General features: G+C 44.0%; 1 protein-coding gene across 2 annotated transcripts in view; it reads left to right on the top strand.

Annotated features, from left to right (window-relative positions):
* EPHA3 (EPH receptor A3) overlaps positions 1-18,443 on the top strand; it is a 908,976-nt gene that overhangs the window by 744,721 nt on the left and 145,812 nt on the right. For both annotated transcript variants that reach the window (XM_069637202.1, XM_069637201.1), the window contains exon 13: positions 17,184-17,393. In XM_069637202.1, the coding sequence (XP_069493303.1) occupies positions 17,184-17,393 (210 nt within the window). The remainder of the gene's footprint in view (positions 1-17,183; positions 17,394-18,443) is intronic.

Below are 18,443 nucleotides of genomic sequence, written 5' to 3'. Positions count from 1 at the left end.
GATTTGTTGGCACCTGCATAGAAAAAAAAAAAAAAAAAAGACTCGGTGGCGCCTGGACACCCTTGGCCCCCACCAACCCCGGACCGACCGTGCACCCCACCTCCCCACCCCACCAACAACAAAATCCCCCCAAACTCCCTCGGCCCGTACCTTCTATCTTTCCCCTGCGACGCCGTCCGACCTTCGAGCTGGAACGAAAACCTCCGACACAGGAAACCTCTGGACTGGACACCTTACCGGAACGTCCTGGAAACCTCCTCGACACTTCCAACAACTGCAACACCAAAGTAAGGAGCGATTTCGTCTGCGAGTCGCAACGTAGGAGGGAAGCCGGCAGAGAGACCAACCCATTCCACACATGCATGCTACTATGGATACAATAGTGTGGTCTAGCAGCTCATAAAGGACCAGAATAGAAGGGTTACAAGTGACATACATTAGCAGCCTACGCAGGTAAAATCACAATAGGCAGTGGCAAGCCTCAGCAGCAGAAGGACTGATAATGAACAGTTAGGTAGGTTACAAGTCACATAGGATAACAGAGTTATGGTCGGTAGGGTGAAGATGGCATACAGTAGCAGCAAAGGATGTTAGAGTCACAGTAAGAATGTCGTTTAAGAAAACCAGTAGTGGCGTTAGGCTGATGCGGTCAAAGTGCGTAGCGAGTAAATTAAGTTGCCATGCAATATTAGGGATTAAGTGGCTGTGAGGAAAATGTAAAAGGGGAGACAAGTGGATCACAGAAGAGTGTTAGGGACAGAAACATGCACATGCTTGCTTGAAGTATAAGTAAACGCGAGTGGACCAGTGAAGAGAGCAAATCAAGGAAGTATGGGTCCGAGGCTGAGGCAGCGTAGGGCAAGGAGGCATGCCTTCTCCCCCATTGGACAGCGGAAGCTTCCGCAGAGCTGGGCAATGGATGAGATTAAGGTACATATACTCTTATATTCCCCCCAGTGTATATTATTTAGTATATGTTTGTCATAGTAGAGGGAAACTTCTTCTTACCCTGAGAAGGAGAATAATCGATAAGTTGTCCTATCTGTTTTAGTCCAAATGCAGTGAAATCGTGCAGGTCAACTGTGCTTCAGAATGTGTGTCGAAAGCTCAGTGCTGTGCTTCCTACCCTTCAGTTAACTACCCCTATGCATTTCGACTAGTGACAACCTTTGTGTGCAGTGTAATGAGACTGATGAAGCACAGAAGTCTCACTGCTTTCTACCTTCCGGTCCCTTCCTGAAGCTAGAACTATGGGACTCATTCCGAGTAGGGCGGTAAGGGATACCGGGCACCGTTAAGGAGACCGGTGCCGGTAATCCCTTACCACCCTACTATGAGGTCCCTTAGCGGGTCCCTCCTTTAACGCCTGGTCTGACCAGGCATTATGGACGGGACCCGGTAAGGGACTTCAGAGCTAATAACGGTACCGCAATTTGCGGTATCGTTATTAGCTCCTTCCCCTTTCCCATTGAGCCCTATGGGGGCTCAAATGGGAATGGGGAATGGCTTTTTCAGTGGGAACTTACCGGTCCCACAAAGGTTGGACTACACCGTTAAGTCCCCATTGAACCAAGTCGGAGTCGATACCGCTATGGGAGGTAGTCATGGCGCAAATAGCTCCATGACTACCACCATACTCGGAATGAGGCCCTATGTGTGATGCCTGTAATCACTCTACAGAAACTCTCCATGGCCCTGATGGTTTCTGGTTGATACACAGCACTGGTGAACTGCTGGAACCCATGTTCTTACTGGGGTATTTGTTTATCTCCCTAGGTTTGAATCAGAGTCTATTGTGAGTCATTACAACAGAAGGAACATCTTCCTTCCTAAAATTCTCTACTCACCTCAGGATGTGATCAAGTAACACGATACACTATATTCCACAGTGACCAGGCCTTCCCTCTCCCAGAGCAGTTTTGGAATGGTTATTTGCTTCATAGGGAGCAGTGAACTGTGAGCCCCTGTGGCTAGTCTTCCATCTGATACATTCTCTGACCGGGCTTTCAATCTGCAGTTCACATCTAGGCCACCAGCAATCACATTTGTATCATTGTTTTGTTTTAGTGATCCCCTGCTTTCCCTCTTGCTCAAGGGCAAGATGTGTTTCCAAAGAACTTCCAGAGGTATAATTCCTCCACCTCTTATGACCACATCACCTTCAACATTCAATTCATGACAACAGCCACACAGACCTTTGCCACCCAGTCTTTTTCAATTTTACTCTTTTGAGGGTATAGTTCTTATGACTTGTCCTGGCCTACCACAAAACCTTGTCCCTCTACACCACGCTGTTTCCTTCCTATTGAGTCACATTTCAGTGGCAATGGACGAACTTCCTCTTCCTTTTCTTGTCATCCCTTTCTACCCTTGTTGTCAGGTTTAACGAGCAGGCAGCTGACATATCCTGTACCCCAATAGCATGAAACAGTGCAGATGTGAGCTCCTGTAGGCTCAGCATCCATTCCCTTATTCTTCATGAGATGTTCGAGGTCAGTGCAACCTTCAAGGTTCAACTCCCAGACACATGAACTGAACTTCGATTGCCCATTTCACACCAACCAGTTGCTTCTCGATTACTGTATATGAGAGTTCAGGTCCTCTGAGCACTCCTGTTGACGATTGAAGTACATTTTCTCTAACTCCCTCGATTCACAGGGACAATACGGTGGAGCCTAAATTGCTAGCATCAGTGTTTATGGTAGTCTTTCTCCCATGATTGTTCATATTAAATGATGGAGCACTAACACACATACACTCACTGTACTGTATATCACTCTCTCTTCATTTGACATGTCTCGTTGCTGGCATAACCCCTGACTTAGTGATAACATGCACAAGCATTTGAAGTCTCTGGAGTGTGTTCCTCTTAGTTCTTTTCATATACTAGAATATTATCCTGGTAAAAGAGGTCCCCTTTGTCGCTTAGAAATGAATGGAACTCCATATGCTGGATCTTATTTTGAAAAATATGTGTGCAGCTCCCCAATGTTAGGAAATTAATGATTTGGAATTACACCCTTGTGTAATGCCCTCAGATCTGTGCACTAGCATAACTTGCTTGTGGGCTTGCAAACCATGAGCAACAATGAAACGCATACAGCTACTCCAATTCATTCGATGGTACCCTGCTGCTTTAATTCGTATAGTTTCCGTTTCATCACTTCCCGCATGCTGATTGGGACTTTGCGTCCCTTATACACAACCAGTTCTACTCCGGTTCGGTCTACGTCTATGGGTAAAGCCTTCGAGACCATTGATGCCTTCCCTAAAAATATGTTCTATGTTCTCACATTGTCATTACAGGACAGAGCCACTTCTACTCCATTTGGATCTAACTTGATCTCTACATGCTAAGAAGAGGAGTTTAATCTGTCATTGATATGCAAATCTTGCCGTCTCCTCTTCTTCTCTTGAAGCCGTAATCTGATTTGGAACCACCTGGTCATCTCAATGCATTCGTCACTATTGGCAATGGGAAAGATGTCTATCTTGTGTACAGCTACCCTCTTAGACATCTGGTCGAATGTCCTCTTCAGTGGGAGGCTGTAACTTTGCTCCTGAGCTTCTTGTGGAACCTCCCGAGGCAGTCTCTGCTGTTGGATTAAAAGGATGATGTGCTGTCACAGTGGCAGCAGTGTTGGTGATCACTCAGCTCACTCTTTTCACCTTTGATGATGTCTACTCTCAGTCTGCACTAATTTTCTTCGCCCTTGAGTATAACCTGATTGCCTGATGATTTATTAGGCATAGGTCTCGGGAGGATAGTTCACGGGCAACACGCTCGTCTTCGAAGCAAGATGATGCAGAGCAACATAGGTTTGATCCCCTGGTCCGCGCTTAGAAACCTCTGGCTATTAAGCGCATTATAAATAACCAATTGCAATTACAGAGTGGTTCTCTTATCTAGCACAATAGTGCATGTCTCCTTGCACTCCCATGCTAAAGTGGTGCCACCTCAAAATAATGATTGCTTTCTTCTGTTAAGGGTAATCAATTGTCTTCACGCTCTGTGACTTCTGTAGATAGTGCACAAGAACGTTCAAATCTGCTGTGTAACACCGGCGCTAAACCATGGCGCTATTAGCACCATGGTTGGTGCCGGTGTTGTAATGGGTCCGCCATGGTTCAATGGGGAATTACCACCCCATTCCAAGGTTGGCGGGTGGTAATTCCCCATTGAACCATGGCCCTTCCCCATTCCCATTTTCGCCCCATAGGGCTCTATGGGAATGGGGAAGGCGCTAAGTACGGTACTGCAAATTGCGGTACCGTACTTAGCACCAAGGTCCCTTTGCGGGTCCCTACTTTAACGGCTGGTGTATACCAGCCGTTAAGGTCGGGTCCCGCAAAGGGACCTCGTAGTAAGGCGCTAAGTGTTTAACGGCGCCGCAGCCTTTTACGGCGCCGTTAAACACTTAGCGCCAGGGTCCTAATGAGGCCCTATAAAATGCAAAAATAGCAATTTCTTCCTGTTTGCTACAAAACTTCCTCCATACGTGGCGTCCATGTAGAGCTGAAAACATTTCTTCAACTGCTTCCATTTTGTGGTGAGGTAATTGGTTTAGCAAGAAAACACCCGAGGCCAGGTGGTATGGGCACCGCTAGTATTTGATCAGCCTTCCAATAATTGGGTCTCTCCCTAACGGTACCAGGAAAGGCAGCCAAACCTACCTTTCAAGTGCCTGACCCAGCTCCCGCGCGGCCTGCCCCATCGTGCAATCTCGCACCTGGAATCCACTTTCTGAGGCCCAAACTAGACCCTGACAGGTCATATTTCCCTTGCAAGGAGGTACGGCACACTCATGGTTTTTCTCGCCCAATATACTCACCAGCTTGGATGACTTTGCATTGGAATGTTCCCTCGCATTATTTGCTGCCTAAGAGGCTTGAACCTTCTTGCATCACTATTGGTTTTATGCTAATGTTCTGCAAGGGGTGAGCACCCCAAATCACTGTGGGATTGGATTGACACTGCGCTGTTGTTCCCCTGTGCAAAATCATGCTTATTCTTTTGCCTGCACAGATCTCAGACAGTGTCCTTCATTTACTCAGCCTACACCCCTCACCCAGCTCTGGCGGTAAAGAGCACCCTTGGCAATACATGCTGCTTAATGAATGTGGCAATGGTTGAGAGGGAGACGGTACTCAGGACATGGCCCAACTACATTAACTTCAAGGCCCACTTGTTAGACAATCCCGGCTACACCTCTGGGTACAACACTCCTCTGTGGACGGCACGCTGGGGCATGTTCATCAGCTGGTGCTGCCTCACACTCCCACTGCCACCCCATGTGCAATCACGTTCTCCTCTCCAGTGGAAACCCAAAATACAGGAGGTGCTCCTCACACCAGATCTTTTTCTGTGCTTGCTCCATCACTGTGGAATGCTCTCCCTGCTCAGATTCGGGGCATCCCCACTTTCACTTCCCTTCGAAAGCAGCTAAAAACTCTTCTTTTCCCATTTCCATTTGCAATCTCCCTCTCTCTTCTGCGCCTTGATGCCGCCAGGTCTTGCCACGCTATATGAATCCTTATACAATACAATACATCGGCAAGACTACTGCACATGGTCTTGACTTCCCATTACAGGGCCACCCCAACACACCTGCAGCCCCACTGCTGTTGGGGGTCCCTCATTGCTACTATAAGGACAGGACATCAAAGCGGTGAATGTATTAATGTTTATGAAAATATGACATAATAGACTATGCCATCATGCATACCATTGCTTGGTCATCATTTCTTGTTAGTAAAATTGTGAGTCATTTGCAATTTAAATATAGAACTAATGATGAACACAGATCAGGCAGGATAGCTCATGGGCAATGGGCTCGCCTTGGAAGCAAGACGTCACGGAGCAACAAAGGTTCGATCCCCGGGTCCGCACTTAGAAACCTCTCGGTATTAAGCGTGTTATAAATAACCTATCAGCATGAATGGATATTACAAATATTGCCCCCAGGAATCATAGGCTTGTTAATCTACCATTCAGCCCGGATTCCTGCTAGTGTTAACCGGAGAACCTTAACTTTTTCTTTTTAGGCAGTAAAGAAACATCCTCAATTCCATAACAAGGGATTTAAAAGTCAATGGTCATTACCTCCTGTACCACCTTATAATCAGGCCGAATCCCACAGACTGCACCTTCCATTGAAGAATCCCATGTGAAGTATATCCCCAACCCCGCCCCAAACTCCCCAAATTATAAAAGGCTAGCAAACATCCCTTCACCATCCCAGATGGTGAAGGGATGCCCTGTCTTATCAATCTCGCTTTAGTCGTCTGCAGTCCTTATGAGAGCCGCTCGTGGGATCTTGTCTGTTTTTGGAGGGTGGTCCAGCAGCACATAGTTGGGTGATGAAGGCCCTACTAAATTACCAAAGATCCTATTAATGCCATGGTCCTTGTGTATAAAAATAAGTCACTCGGCGGGCAGGGCCCTCTTCCCTGGTGTTTTCCACCATGCTTCTTGAAGGTGGCCAGATTTGCATTGGCTGAGAATTCAGTGGCATTCAGATTGCTCGGGTGTTCTAAACCTTTCCCCCCAAAGTTTTGTTCAAGATGCAGTGCATTTGGAGTTTGTGTTTTAGGGCTACTCAGCCCCACTTGATCTGTGTTAATATAGGTGAAATACAGCACGCTATAACATGTCTCTGGCAAAGTCTAGCTGCTTGATCCTGGACCCTTTTGACCTGGTGGCTGGATGTGGTTCTTCTGAGCCTCAAGACTATGTTCCAGTAGCGTAGACTCGAGAGGACCGGCACTCTGCTAAGTGCCATCAAAAGCTTCATCTGAGCAATGCAAGTGCTGTTCTAAGCATCATCAATGGGAAAGGAATACTCGTCGTGAAAGGTGCATTTTCATCAACATCATGTTATGTATAGTTTTGTAAAACGGCACTCCAGGCTGCAACCAAACACTACAACTTAAAATAAGTGAACACATAAAAATAAAATCCTCAAAACAGCGTTACACAAGTAAATCCTTAGCAAAAAAATGTTGTCTTTGCAATTCAAACTTTCTCCAAAATCTCTCCTCAAAGGGGAAGACTGGATATAGTTGCAGACAACATTCGCATCAAGGCCTTATTTTTTTGAAGGAATAGTCGAACATATGCCTTTTAAATTTGGATGATGGGTGATGGATATTGACAGCCAATGGGATGCTCTGGTGAGAGAAGGAAAGGGCCCAACTCAAAAAATACACATGTCTGTGCATCGATTCGGGCTTTATGACATATCAATTGATATTCTAGAGTTATATGGGACAACGCGGCAGGTAAGAATAACACTTATTTATTTATGTTGAAGTAACACAGCGGAGCTCCGTGACCCCTCGCCCTCTCTTCGCTACAATGGCCACTCCTCCATGTTGCTCCATTTGCAAACCTGTTTGGTTCTCACCACCCCAACCTTCTCCGATCTCATCATCATATGCAACGGATATCCCCAAAGCGACGCGAATCCCAATTGGAGATTAGCGGGAGCACATCAAAACACGTTTGGCCCAGGATCGCTGTGGCCTTTGTATTGAACAAGCCACGTTGGTTCATGTTCAGTGCACATTTGCCGTTCAGTTTGCATCTTAGCATGATGGATGTTGAGAGTCTCAACACATGCATGAAAGTACACGCATTCTACTGAAAGAGTACCAGCTGCAGAAGGCAAACAGAACCAACTACTCCATTAAGTGATACAAACATTCTGACCAAAATAACAAAATCAGCATCCAGTGCATTTTATTTTTAATTTGTCCTTGGTCAGTTAACGAAATGTTGGTTATTTTACTCATTTCCATGTTCAAAAGTAACTTTCTAAAAAAAAGTTGACCTTTTTCACTTCACAAAATTAAAAAACGACAGGAAATATACAATTAGCTGAAAATGCAATTTACCTGCTTAAAATGTGGCAATTTCACAACATTCCTCTCTCCTGCGTCAAACTGCAATTACATATGTAAACTGCTGACTACACCTGTCTCTTGTGTGTGCTGTGGGAAATAGCTTCCACCAATCGATCAGATTCGCTTGATCACTGGACAAAAGATGGACGCTCATTTATAGTTCTCAGGGGTGGTTCAAATATGCTCTGTAGGAAAAACAGAAACATCGCCTGAACGTTGCTCTTCCAGCTTGCACAGTGTGCAGGTAGCCGTGCTTGTGTGGTAGGTATTCGGCACAGTGCTATATAATTGAAGCAGGGCCAGCTAGGGCTTGTAAACTCCGACATACAATATACAAAGGGACAGGGGAACCATTAATGACAGGACGCATTAAGGGGAATTTGCCATGTTTTTAGGTGCAGTCTGGGACCTCGTGTGTTCACGGGTCCCTTAAACGCGCAGGTTGAGAAGCCGCTACTTCTGCGCCCCAGTAATTGTCCTCTTTATGCCTGTGTTCAGCGCTCCAGGGGCTACTAGGAGCACTTCTCGAGTTACGGCCCAAGATTTACAGGCTCTCGCGCTGTTTTGTGGGCCTGTCGTTTTACTGTAAAACATGCTGCAACTTGGAAGTGCCAGTAAAAATGATGTCTGGCGTAATGAGGCATCTGCGCGGGTTTAAATTGGCTGCGTCAGCAGGCCGCGCAGCCTCGAGCCTGTTTAACGGAGGGCGCATGGCATGCACACTGTTAACAGCGACTTCTAACAAAATGTCTGCCATCGGTCCAAAACGAGACAGCTGGCTCCGAAAGATGCCGGCCTCGCCAACAGAAGGCAGCTAATTTCATGTTTTATTTCAGGTTCTGATAAAAGAGCTTGGATCTATGTCTGAAGGCCGGCATCTGTGGATTCCTGGACAAAAGTCTCCCAATGACCTCTTTTGGGTGGTTACCCCCCCCCCCGCGCCCAACAGCACACCACTACGGGCCACCACCCGCCCCCCTCTGCCCCTCCCCCATACTCCCCACTTACCTGTTGCTGTGGGTTGCACCCTCCATCTACTTCCAGCAGTCTATACTGATACCCCAAACACCCCACACACAGCAAGTTGCACTTTTGTGTGCAACCTTTTGTGCCACGGTTCGGGGCCGCAGTATCTAGACCGTGAACAGAGCTTTCGCTTCCAAAAAGAACCTCTCAGAAGACGGATCTCATATGCAGTGATGAGATGTGACAGTAATGTGAATATGGGTGCACATTTTATGGAAGAAATGAACATGTGAGATACATAAAGAACGCTTTTACAATCCCAGCCAGAGAGAGTGTTGAAAGTACTGGGGCCTACTTAGTCGATACATTGCGTTGGAGGACTTGCTATGCAGAAGAATTTACTTACATAACAGCAGGACCATTTTCACTTACTAGTGTAGTATTAGTGATAATCTTCCATTTGTGGTGGCTTTCTCTTTGTGGGAATGTGAGGGCCAGATGTGGGCTCTGAGCTCACTGTGCCACTGGAATCCAGCTGCACCTCACTAATGAGGTCCAGCAATGCCAATACGTACAGGATTGCTTGTGCTACCTTCCAGCGTAATTGACCTAGCAGGTGGGCCAGGATGCTGCCTTTTGGTTTGGAAATTGACTAAGTTGTGTATCATTGGATCTGATCTTTTAATGACACATACGAGCTTAAAACAACTAACTAGAATGCTAATGACAGGAGTTCGCAGTGGTCAAGAAGAATTCCTATCCATCACGCTTTGATCTTCCTGATGTCACCATTTGAATACTCCTTCATTGCCTTTTCAGATGAGGTGGGAAGAATATTTGGGCCACCATGTGTTGGTTGTATCAGATATTCAGATGCTAATAAATGATACTGTATTAAAAGCAGTATTCTCTGGTCAAGTACTGTCTGCATGATTTGGAACTATTTATTGGTGGATACAAGGTGGTATGTGGAAATTTGCTGGGCAACAGGTTCTGGGTGTAGGGCAAATGATGAAACCCAGCTGTGCTGAAGGCAAAATAGCAGCTGGGAGCTGTGATTCTGGGCCGATCGCAGCTCGGCTCTCAGAAGACTTCAGTAGCAAGCGCATTGAAGGGCGGAATGCTGGAAAGGTAGCATGTAAGCACTCAGTACTCAAGCTCCCAGAGCCTTTGTAACTAAAGTAAGTGGGGATACACACTCATAATAATTTGTGGTGGCTGATGGAAATGTAGTTCATGTTAGTGAGGTGGTCACTGCATGTCCACTTGAAGGATTCTCACCCCCTTCAAAGCAAATAAGAGAAACCCACTGCAGAAGACGAAAGAGGATGGCAAGCTTGTTGCAAGCCCAGTAAGTGACCTGAACTAATAAGGGTTGGGTTTCAATGGGCGTCCCTTGGACACCATCACCGGTGATATAGACAATGAGACCTCCTTCTTGGGAGGTCATGGAACCAGGGCTACTTTAACAAAATATCTGAGAGATCCGAACCTCAACTGAAAATTCTCACAACAATTCTGGGCAATTGCCTTCCAGTAGAGCCCCAAATTACAGACTCCTTTGTTCAATACACAATGTTCTCACCAAGGGATTTTAACAGGAACAAGCAGCTCATAGACTTCCAAGTACTGGAATATGGTTGAATATGTATGTTGAAAGTATAGCAATATTTCTGAGTTAATTTTAAAGACTATTTAGGAATGATTGTTTTTTTCTATAAAGAGCATAGCATCATTGGTTATTGATTCTTCCTTTGATGAATGACAGAGGATATTCGAGATATCATTCAGATGTTAACGTTTAAGAGCTTCAAAAGTGGTCTTGTATCTATTGTAAAGTGCAGTACCACAGTGGTCAGTAGCAAGGGATGCATACGAAGGATGTCAGCCATTTTATCATGTACAATGCATGATTAGTAAAGACGGTACAGAAGACATCTAGACCGAGAGATCTCATTGACCGAGAGTCAGAAGATTACGGCGGGTTCGACTGACCATCCCATAATTATCAGCAGACTTTTATTAAACAAGTTCTTTCAGACATGCGTATGATTGAATGCCGAGAAAAAAAGAGCAGCTCCAGATTCTTAGCCAGGTCTGCTGCTCCCAAATAAAACATTCCAAGAACCCAAGTCTGGAAATCTGAACTTCCACTGCCACGAGCCGCCAGTGTATTGCTTTGGTTTTTAACATATGGGGCCATGTAACATAAAAATACTGTTTGAGGTAAATTACCACCCTGCTTGTATTACCAACCCCTGTTAAAATCAACCGATGGTATTGAAAGTACACATTAGTACTCACATAATGATATTGTCGCCGGCAGTAAGCACGTCTGGGGTTAAATATCGCTGGCCTTAAAATAAGTATAGCTAGTTGAACGCATAGTTTGATACTTTTCCAGGGATGTATGTGATTTCTTCAAATATATTACTCCTAATGTAGATTTCACTCAATCCATTTCACTGAAAAACAAAATCTTTTTCTTACTATTTCTAATTCTTTTTTTAATGCAGGGTAGACCCCCTGCTACCCCTCTCACCGCTCCCTACCCTAACCTATACCCTTACCCCACATCCCACCTATTATGCATATACCATTTCTCCTACCATTTGCAGTGAAATATATATTCGGTGAAATCGCATTAGGGGAAATGGTATTCGGAGATATCTATGGTAGCGCTTTTCCTGCCGCTAGACAAATACTGCCATTGGTGAATGCTGCTCGACAGATCTTATGACCTCTAATTCCCAAACCACTTATAGATCATCACGTGTGTCTGTATTGTCCACACATGACAGATTTGTCATATGACAGCAGTGATTTATGGATGCTAGCATTTGTTAGGTTGTCTTATTTTAGGCAGTAAGTACAGCGCTACACTCGGGTTGCTCCCACATATTTATGGGAACGTTGTACACCCCTCCAATTAAATCCTTCTAGAGCTGCTACTGTTTCAAAGTAAATTAATCTGAAATCTTAATTTTCCTCAACAGTTTTGGAAAAGAAAATAAGTTTTTTCAATCGTGTGTTCTTGGCCAGATAATGTCAGCAACTGTGCATGTTGTACCTCAAGGTCAAGTAGAGTTGTGAAAGACACTGCTCCTGCTAAACGAGGAACAATAGAAACTGGGTTCAGCAGGCAGTGTGGTGTGATTTGCATAAACAAGGCAACCAATTGATGGTCAGAAATCCTCAGACACTTTCCTTCTAGGATGCGTAGTCACGTCCACACTGGCACGGCATTGCAGCTCTTGTAACCAGTTTTGCACAATTGGGGGAGAGTACTGAAAACCATCTTTGCCTTTTTGAGTAAAGCACCAGAGAGGGAATATTAGACAAACAGCTCTTCAGTCAATAATACACTCAAATGAAACAAACATTCAACAGTTAAGAGATTTTCCCTAATGAGGGCGAGGCCAGTAGACTTGCAAAATGATGTTCTCTTTTCCAGATTTTAATGTGGGTTATTTGTGATCAATGGTCGACCCATGTGTTGGCATGCTATGGTATTTCTAAAGCATGCATACGCCTCAAGGGGCAACCTGCCATGGAAACTGACAGTTGCACGGAGCAAGTGTAACCAATGTTATCGAGATGAACAAATAGATCATTCGGCAAAGGGACGGATTAAAAGGAAAGTTACCGTTTTAATGAAATCAGAGATTCTCTTAAGGAAATAGATATGGAGATCCATTTAAAGGGCGCTGCAGAAGTGAGAGGAAAAGTCCTACTGGTAGTCTAACATTCTATTTGACTTGTTAAGAATAGAATCTAGAAGTCCATGGTTGTACAATATCCTGTGAACCAGACATAGGATGTTAAAATCTATGTGTTTGCCCCACTGGAAGCCAATTTAGGGCACCCAGGAACTGGTATAAAATGCTTTCTCTGATTAAACCGCAGAACAGCTCTTGCTGCTGCAATTTGCAGATGTAGTTGTTACAATGCACAGGGTGGCTATCAGAGAAAAAGGCTATTAGCATGGCCATTTCCTGGAAGAGCCTGCATGACAATTGCCAACACTCCTGTTTATGATCTCTCTAGATGCAGGTTTTGATGCCTTTTGAGCTGGATCTTTCTTAAGGTGCGTATGTTCCAGATCCCTGTATGTGCGACCACCGTGATCTAAGGGTTCAAATAACACGGTCAAAAATCCCTTCGAAATTTTTGATCTCCTTCAATGGGTGCGGAAAATCAGCCAGTTCTACCAGTCGGTTGGTAGAGAGTAAGTTATCAGAGTGAGGGCCAGCGATAAGCGTGTCCGACTTAGCAGGGTTAAAATTACTGCCCATCCAAGAGTTGATGGCTGGCAAACGGAATGTCACACGTTGCTGAGATGAGCTGGGATTGGATGATTTACTTATACATTCAGTATCATCAGTGTAGTTTAATAAAAATATATATCAAAGCCCTCCGATCAGTCTTATCAGTGGAACCAAACTAATGTTAAAAAATAAGAACAATAAAGCTGAGTGTGGAGCTGCTCCACACTTATACGTAAGACGTTCCAATCTGAAAGATGAGGGAAAGATGGCTGGCAACCTACACTTTAATAGGAGCTTAACCTCGCGTAGGGCCATCCCCTTTATTCCTAATACTCTAACCAATGCAACAAGCTAGCATGATTGACCATGCTAAATGCCCCGGACACATCCAAAAGTACTCATTCTGTAGTGCTGCAAGTACCCTCCGGGGTTCCAAGACAGATATTGATGTCTTGTCAAATGATCATACTATATTATATGCTATGATAAGTCATTTATAACACGCCTGTAACACGTGTGATTCTAGGCGCGACAAGACAAGGGAGGGAAGACAGGGGGAGGACAAAACGAGCAATCCTATTAGGCCTTGTATCATTCAGATTGTGCAAGTGCGAATGCAAAGTGCAGCGGGGAGGGACAAGGGGGATGTGCCAAACCCTCTGTATCCAGCTTAACTAATTGACAAGACAATTGTCTTAAAGTTGCACATTTACATTGAGACTGACAACCTACTTGATCCATATCAATCCAACATCTATGATGCTTAATGGGTGCTGGATACAAATATTTTTGCAGTTGGTGGAAATACTACTGTTCTTTGTTCACATACTGCACACTGGAATGCCAGCAGACTCTGGCAGATAAGTGCTCACTTAGTTTTCAGAACCCCCTATGTGTGGTCACTTGAGGGTCCAAAGTCGCCTCTTTCCACCCTTTCAAACGTCTTCCTGGGGAGTGCACCCTCTTGGCGTCCGACACTCGGTGTGAGGTCACATTGCTTGTTTTGCTCTTGTGCATGCTTCGGTAATATGAACATGAACACAGCCACCAGGAAATCCCTCATTTGCATTTGGGAATGGCTCCAGGCAAACAAGAGAACGTTTTCTTTTCCAATGTTCTCCTTCAGTAGGCTGTGTTGAATTTAATTTTTCCAAAGGAAATTGGCCAGTTTTTGGCTTAAAATGTACTTCAATGGAGAATCAGGCTCATTCTGCCTTTAAGGCGTACCACTGACAAACATGCATCAATTCTTTAAAAAAAAGGATTATTTACAAAACTGAAGCACGTTTTTTGATAAAGGGCCTCATTACGACCCAGGCGGTAAGGGGTTTACGGCAGCGTAAACAGCGCCGACCCTTACCGCCTGATTTCGAGGTCCCTTAGCGCCATGGCGGATTTAACACCTGCTTTTAGCAGGTGTTAAAATCCATGGTGCTAAGGGACCATGTTGTTAATTACGCCACCGTAATTTACGGTGGCGTAATTAACGCCTTCCCCACTCCCATTATGCCCTATGGGGCAAAAATGGGAATGAGGAAGGGTAAATGGGGATTGGGGACTTACCGCCCCGCCGACCTCGGAATGGGGCGGTAAGTCCGCCAACCACCATGGCGTAAACATAGTTTACGCCATGGTGGTAAAGGTACGACCCAGGCGGTAACTTACCGCCTGGGTCGTAATGAGGCCCAAAGTGTCTGCAACCAGTGGTGTGCCAAATCGTTTGGACTGCTACTATCATGATCCCTTCACCATTGACAAAGCTGTGGAGGGCTGATGGAGTGGTAGTTAAAAACATCTGGCGAGCCAAAGGTAGGGGACCCAAAAGCAAATATTTAATAAGAAATATTTAATAAGAAAGGAATATGATTATTTACAGAAAAACAAAGATGACAGAAACATATCCATTGAATAAGAAAAGCAAATATTCACCATTCACCATTCACCATTCACCATTCATGTAATGCCAAACTGTTGCAAATAACTCCACAAATGATGTCCTGTGAAATCACCACTTTATCCAATGTTAAGCCCGATTCATTAAATATTGATCAAGGGATGACATAACATCTTTCTCTTAGCCGAACCCTCAACAACACTGGCCATACATTCAGTGCTGCAGAAGAGGTTTTGCAGACTATCCTTTCATATGAGACTGCTCCCTATGCAGGGCAAATATTATCAGCATGCGCCATTCATGAAGGGACCCCAGCTTAGTTGCAAGTTTAAATTCAACTTTTGAAACATCAGTAAGTCAAGTCAGAAAAGTGTGCTCAATACAATGTGCTCACCCACATTCAATGTATTTTGTATTGTGTGCATTTATTCTGCATTCTTGTACCAAACCACTATGTAACCTTGCAAACTATGCAACATATATGTAACCATGCTGCTCATCATGTCTACACGGCCAGTTACCTTTGGATTTGGCTGCGCGCTATAAATAAACTAACTAAACTACATATACCAAGTTGGTGGCACACATTTAAAAATCTGTTCTGTTCCACTTATATTAATGTCTGAAGTCTGGCTTTTCTTTAAAGACATCATCCAGAAATAAAGAAGTGTGTCTTTTGTTGAAAAACATCATCCAGGAGTACATTTGTTTTAAACTAGGTTATAAGTTAAACAAAAGTAAATTTACACCATGACATAAAAGAAATACATAACAATAATGATTACAAAACATTATTTAGATAAATGTCATCATCATAGAAAAAATATGTATTCTACATAATATTTTTTTAAATCTTCATAGCTAATAATTTAAATGATAGTCCCTATATCACAAGAACCATTTTAAAATCTTCATCAATAACAATAAATCACAACCATAAAATTCATATATTTCTAAAAACAGATTTTTCCAAGTAAAATCCAAATGTTATAGATGGCTGCATTTAAAATGGAACTTGCTCCAGAAAATAACAGGTACCGAAATGTATCTATTCTGATATTTATTTATTTATTTATTTATTTGGATTCATAAAGCGCCCAGTGGCCCAGAGGCATTGTGGTGCTGTTACAGCATATTCACTTAGTACAGGTTAGGAGCAGTTATTTCAGATCAGTGATACAATTTACGACAGATGCAGCAGTACAGGTTCAATGGCAGTGCCATACTATGAATGATATTGCTACAAGCTTCACAATATACTTCTTCGAGGACAGTACAAGAAATAAATAAATGTCAATACGTTTCCACCTCAACCTCAAAACATCTAGAAAGACTTTCATGGCTTATGGTTTTACTCCATGCCCCCATTCTGGATAACGTAGGCGGCTGTTCGAAACATAATAGCATACTGTTTAAAAGTGTTATTTTCATTTAATTAACGAATGTTGTTATACTTCGGTCCCATATAGCCGCTTTATTTTTCATTTCTTTACAAAGGGCTGGCAAATTCATTGATTGATAGAGGATCACATTTACATTGGTAAAAAAATCCTAATATCCTTCGGACTAGAGGAAAAATCCTTTCTGCCCACGTCTGATATAGAAATGCCATTGAAGTGAGATGTTAACTGGTAGGGATCCTTGCTAGCCTCTGAGATGTTCAAATACCAAATACCATGAGCAACCCTTCACTTAGTGGACAAGTATATTAAACCTAGCTCTAAACAAATAGCCTTGCGAGGGGTAAGCTTCGAGATACCCAAGAATAACTCCCAGAGCTTACCCTCCAGAAGGTTAAGTCAACACTCTTCTTTCTCAATATTTCCAGTCCATAGAGGGCACTTGGGACAATGCTTGATTTATAAATATTTAAAGGGCCCTCAATCGAAATAAATCTTTAACCACGCAGATTGCTTGATGCGATAAATGGTGAGTAAAAATATTGACAACAAGAATCTTCAAAATAATAGGCATATCTGAATTTATAAAGATTTGACAAAAAGTAGCAAAAGGGCAGATGAGAATTGCACTAATCAGTGAAATGCTTGCATAAGTTTTCTGCATGTTGGTTTGTGCTTGGAAGCTCATGTGTTGTTCTGCACACAGATTGTCGGCATCATTTTTAATCCCCCATCTCTATTGTTTTGCAGAAGAACGATGCCCAGTTCACTGTCATTCAGCTGGTGGGCATGCTGCGGGGGATTGCCTCAGGCATGAAGTACCTTTCTGAAATGGGCTATGTGCACCGGGACCTGGCTGCCCGCAACATCCTCATCAACAGCAACCTGGTGTGCAAAGTCTCCGATTTTGGCCTTTCCCGTGTCCTCGAGGATGACCCGGAGGCGGCATACACGACACGGGTACGTTGATGATAGAGCTCAACCATACAGGCCATCTCACATATTGAACGAAGGTGAAAATAGTAGGCGAAACTTAATTTGTAATTATCAGCTAATGGAAGCTTGGATCAAAAATCATCTAATTTGCTTTTTGGCCTGCCCTATCCATAGCTAGGAAAGACTGTCCTTGGCAAAATGTAATTTCGAATATAATTGTAACATGTGATAAAGAGTAATGGCAACTTGGGGATCAGCAGTGGGAAAATGCCAATTAACTAGATGACTCTAGTTGGCGCTTGGAGGGATGGCTGACCTGCTCTAAACCCCAGGAAATCCAGAGAAAAGGGGCAAGGAGGGTGTTGGCTTTGTTGGGGAACAGTTTCTAGCAGAAGTCTCCATGGGTCTGTTGATAGTCGACGAATCGCTCAACAGTGGATCAATGTGGGAGCTGCACCTGCCAACTTAGGTCTGCGTCACGGAAGACAGCGCAGCTCTTCCGAATTCGGAACCCAGCAGGTAAGTCTTGAAAAGCTTGCAGATAAAAGACACTACAAAAGAAAAACACCAACTGACTGATACCAAGCAGCAGGTGGCCTCTAACCTCTCTGACACTGGAAAAATCCAAACAGGGTTCATGGGACCACATCATCATGGAGAGGCTCTTCGAGGAGGTCACAGCAACACACACAAACACGCATGCCATTCAGGTGCATGTTGATGCCCTGAGAAATAAATTCAGGGAACTACCAGCCCCCATCCCTCCTTCCTCCCAACCTTGCCTCCCACTGTCCTTTTCCCCCAGATATCTCTCTCCGTCCATGGTAGCAGTATCTCAGACCTGCCTACGTTTCAAAATCAAAAACCCTGAGATTTCTGTGGCCCACCATGCGCGTTCCTTGCAGCAACTTTAAGTGCTTGAAACTTGCTATCAGCATCTCTCATTTATTTCCAACTGGGTAAACATAAATATTCCTGTTTTGAGAATAACTGAAAGCAACTGCACGAATGTGTCCTGTTTAATTAGCAGCTCATCATCTATTTAGGGAAAATACAGGACTCATATTCTTTTCA

The sequence above is a fragment of the Ambystoma mexicanum genome, chromosome 7p (assembly GCF_040938575.1).
Source record: "Ambystoma mexicanum isolate Mex_15411 chromosome 7p, UKY_AmexF1_1, whole genome shotgun sequence".
Taxonomy (NCBI): domain Eukaryota; kingdom Metazoa; phylum Chordata; class Amphibia; order Caudata; family Ambystomatidae; genus Ambystoma; species Ambystoma mexicanum.
Note: the sequence above shows the minus strand (reverse complement) of the source record. Positions and strands in the feature narration are given on the sequence as shown.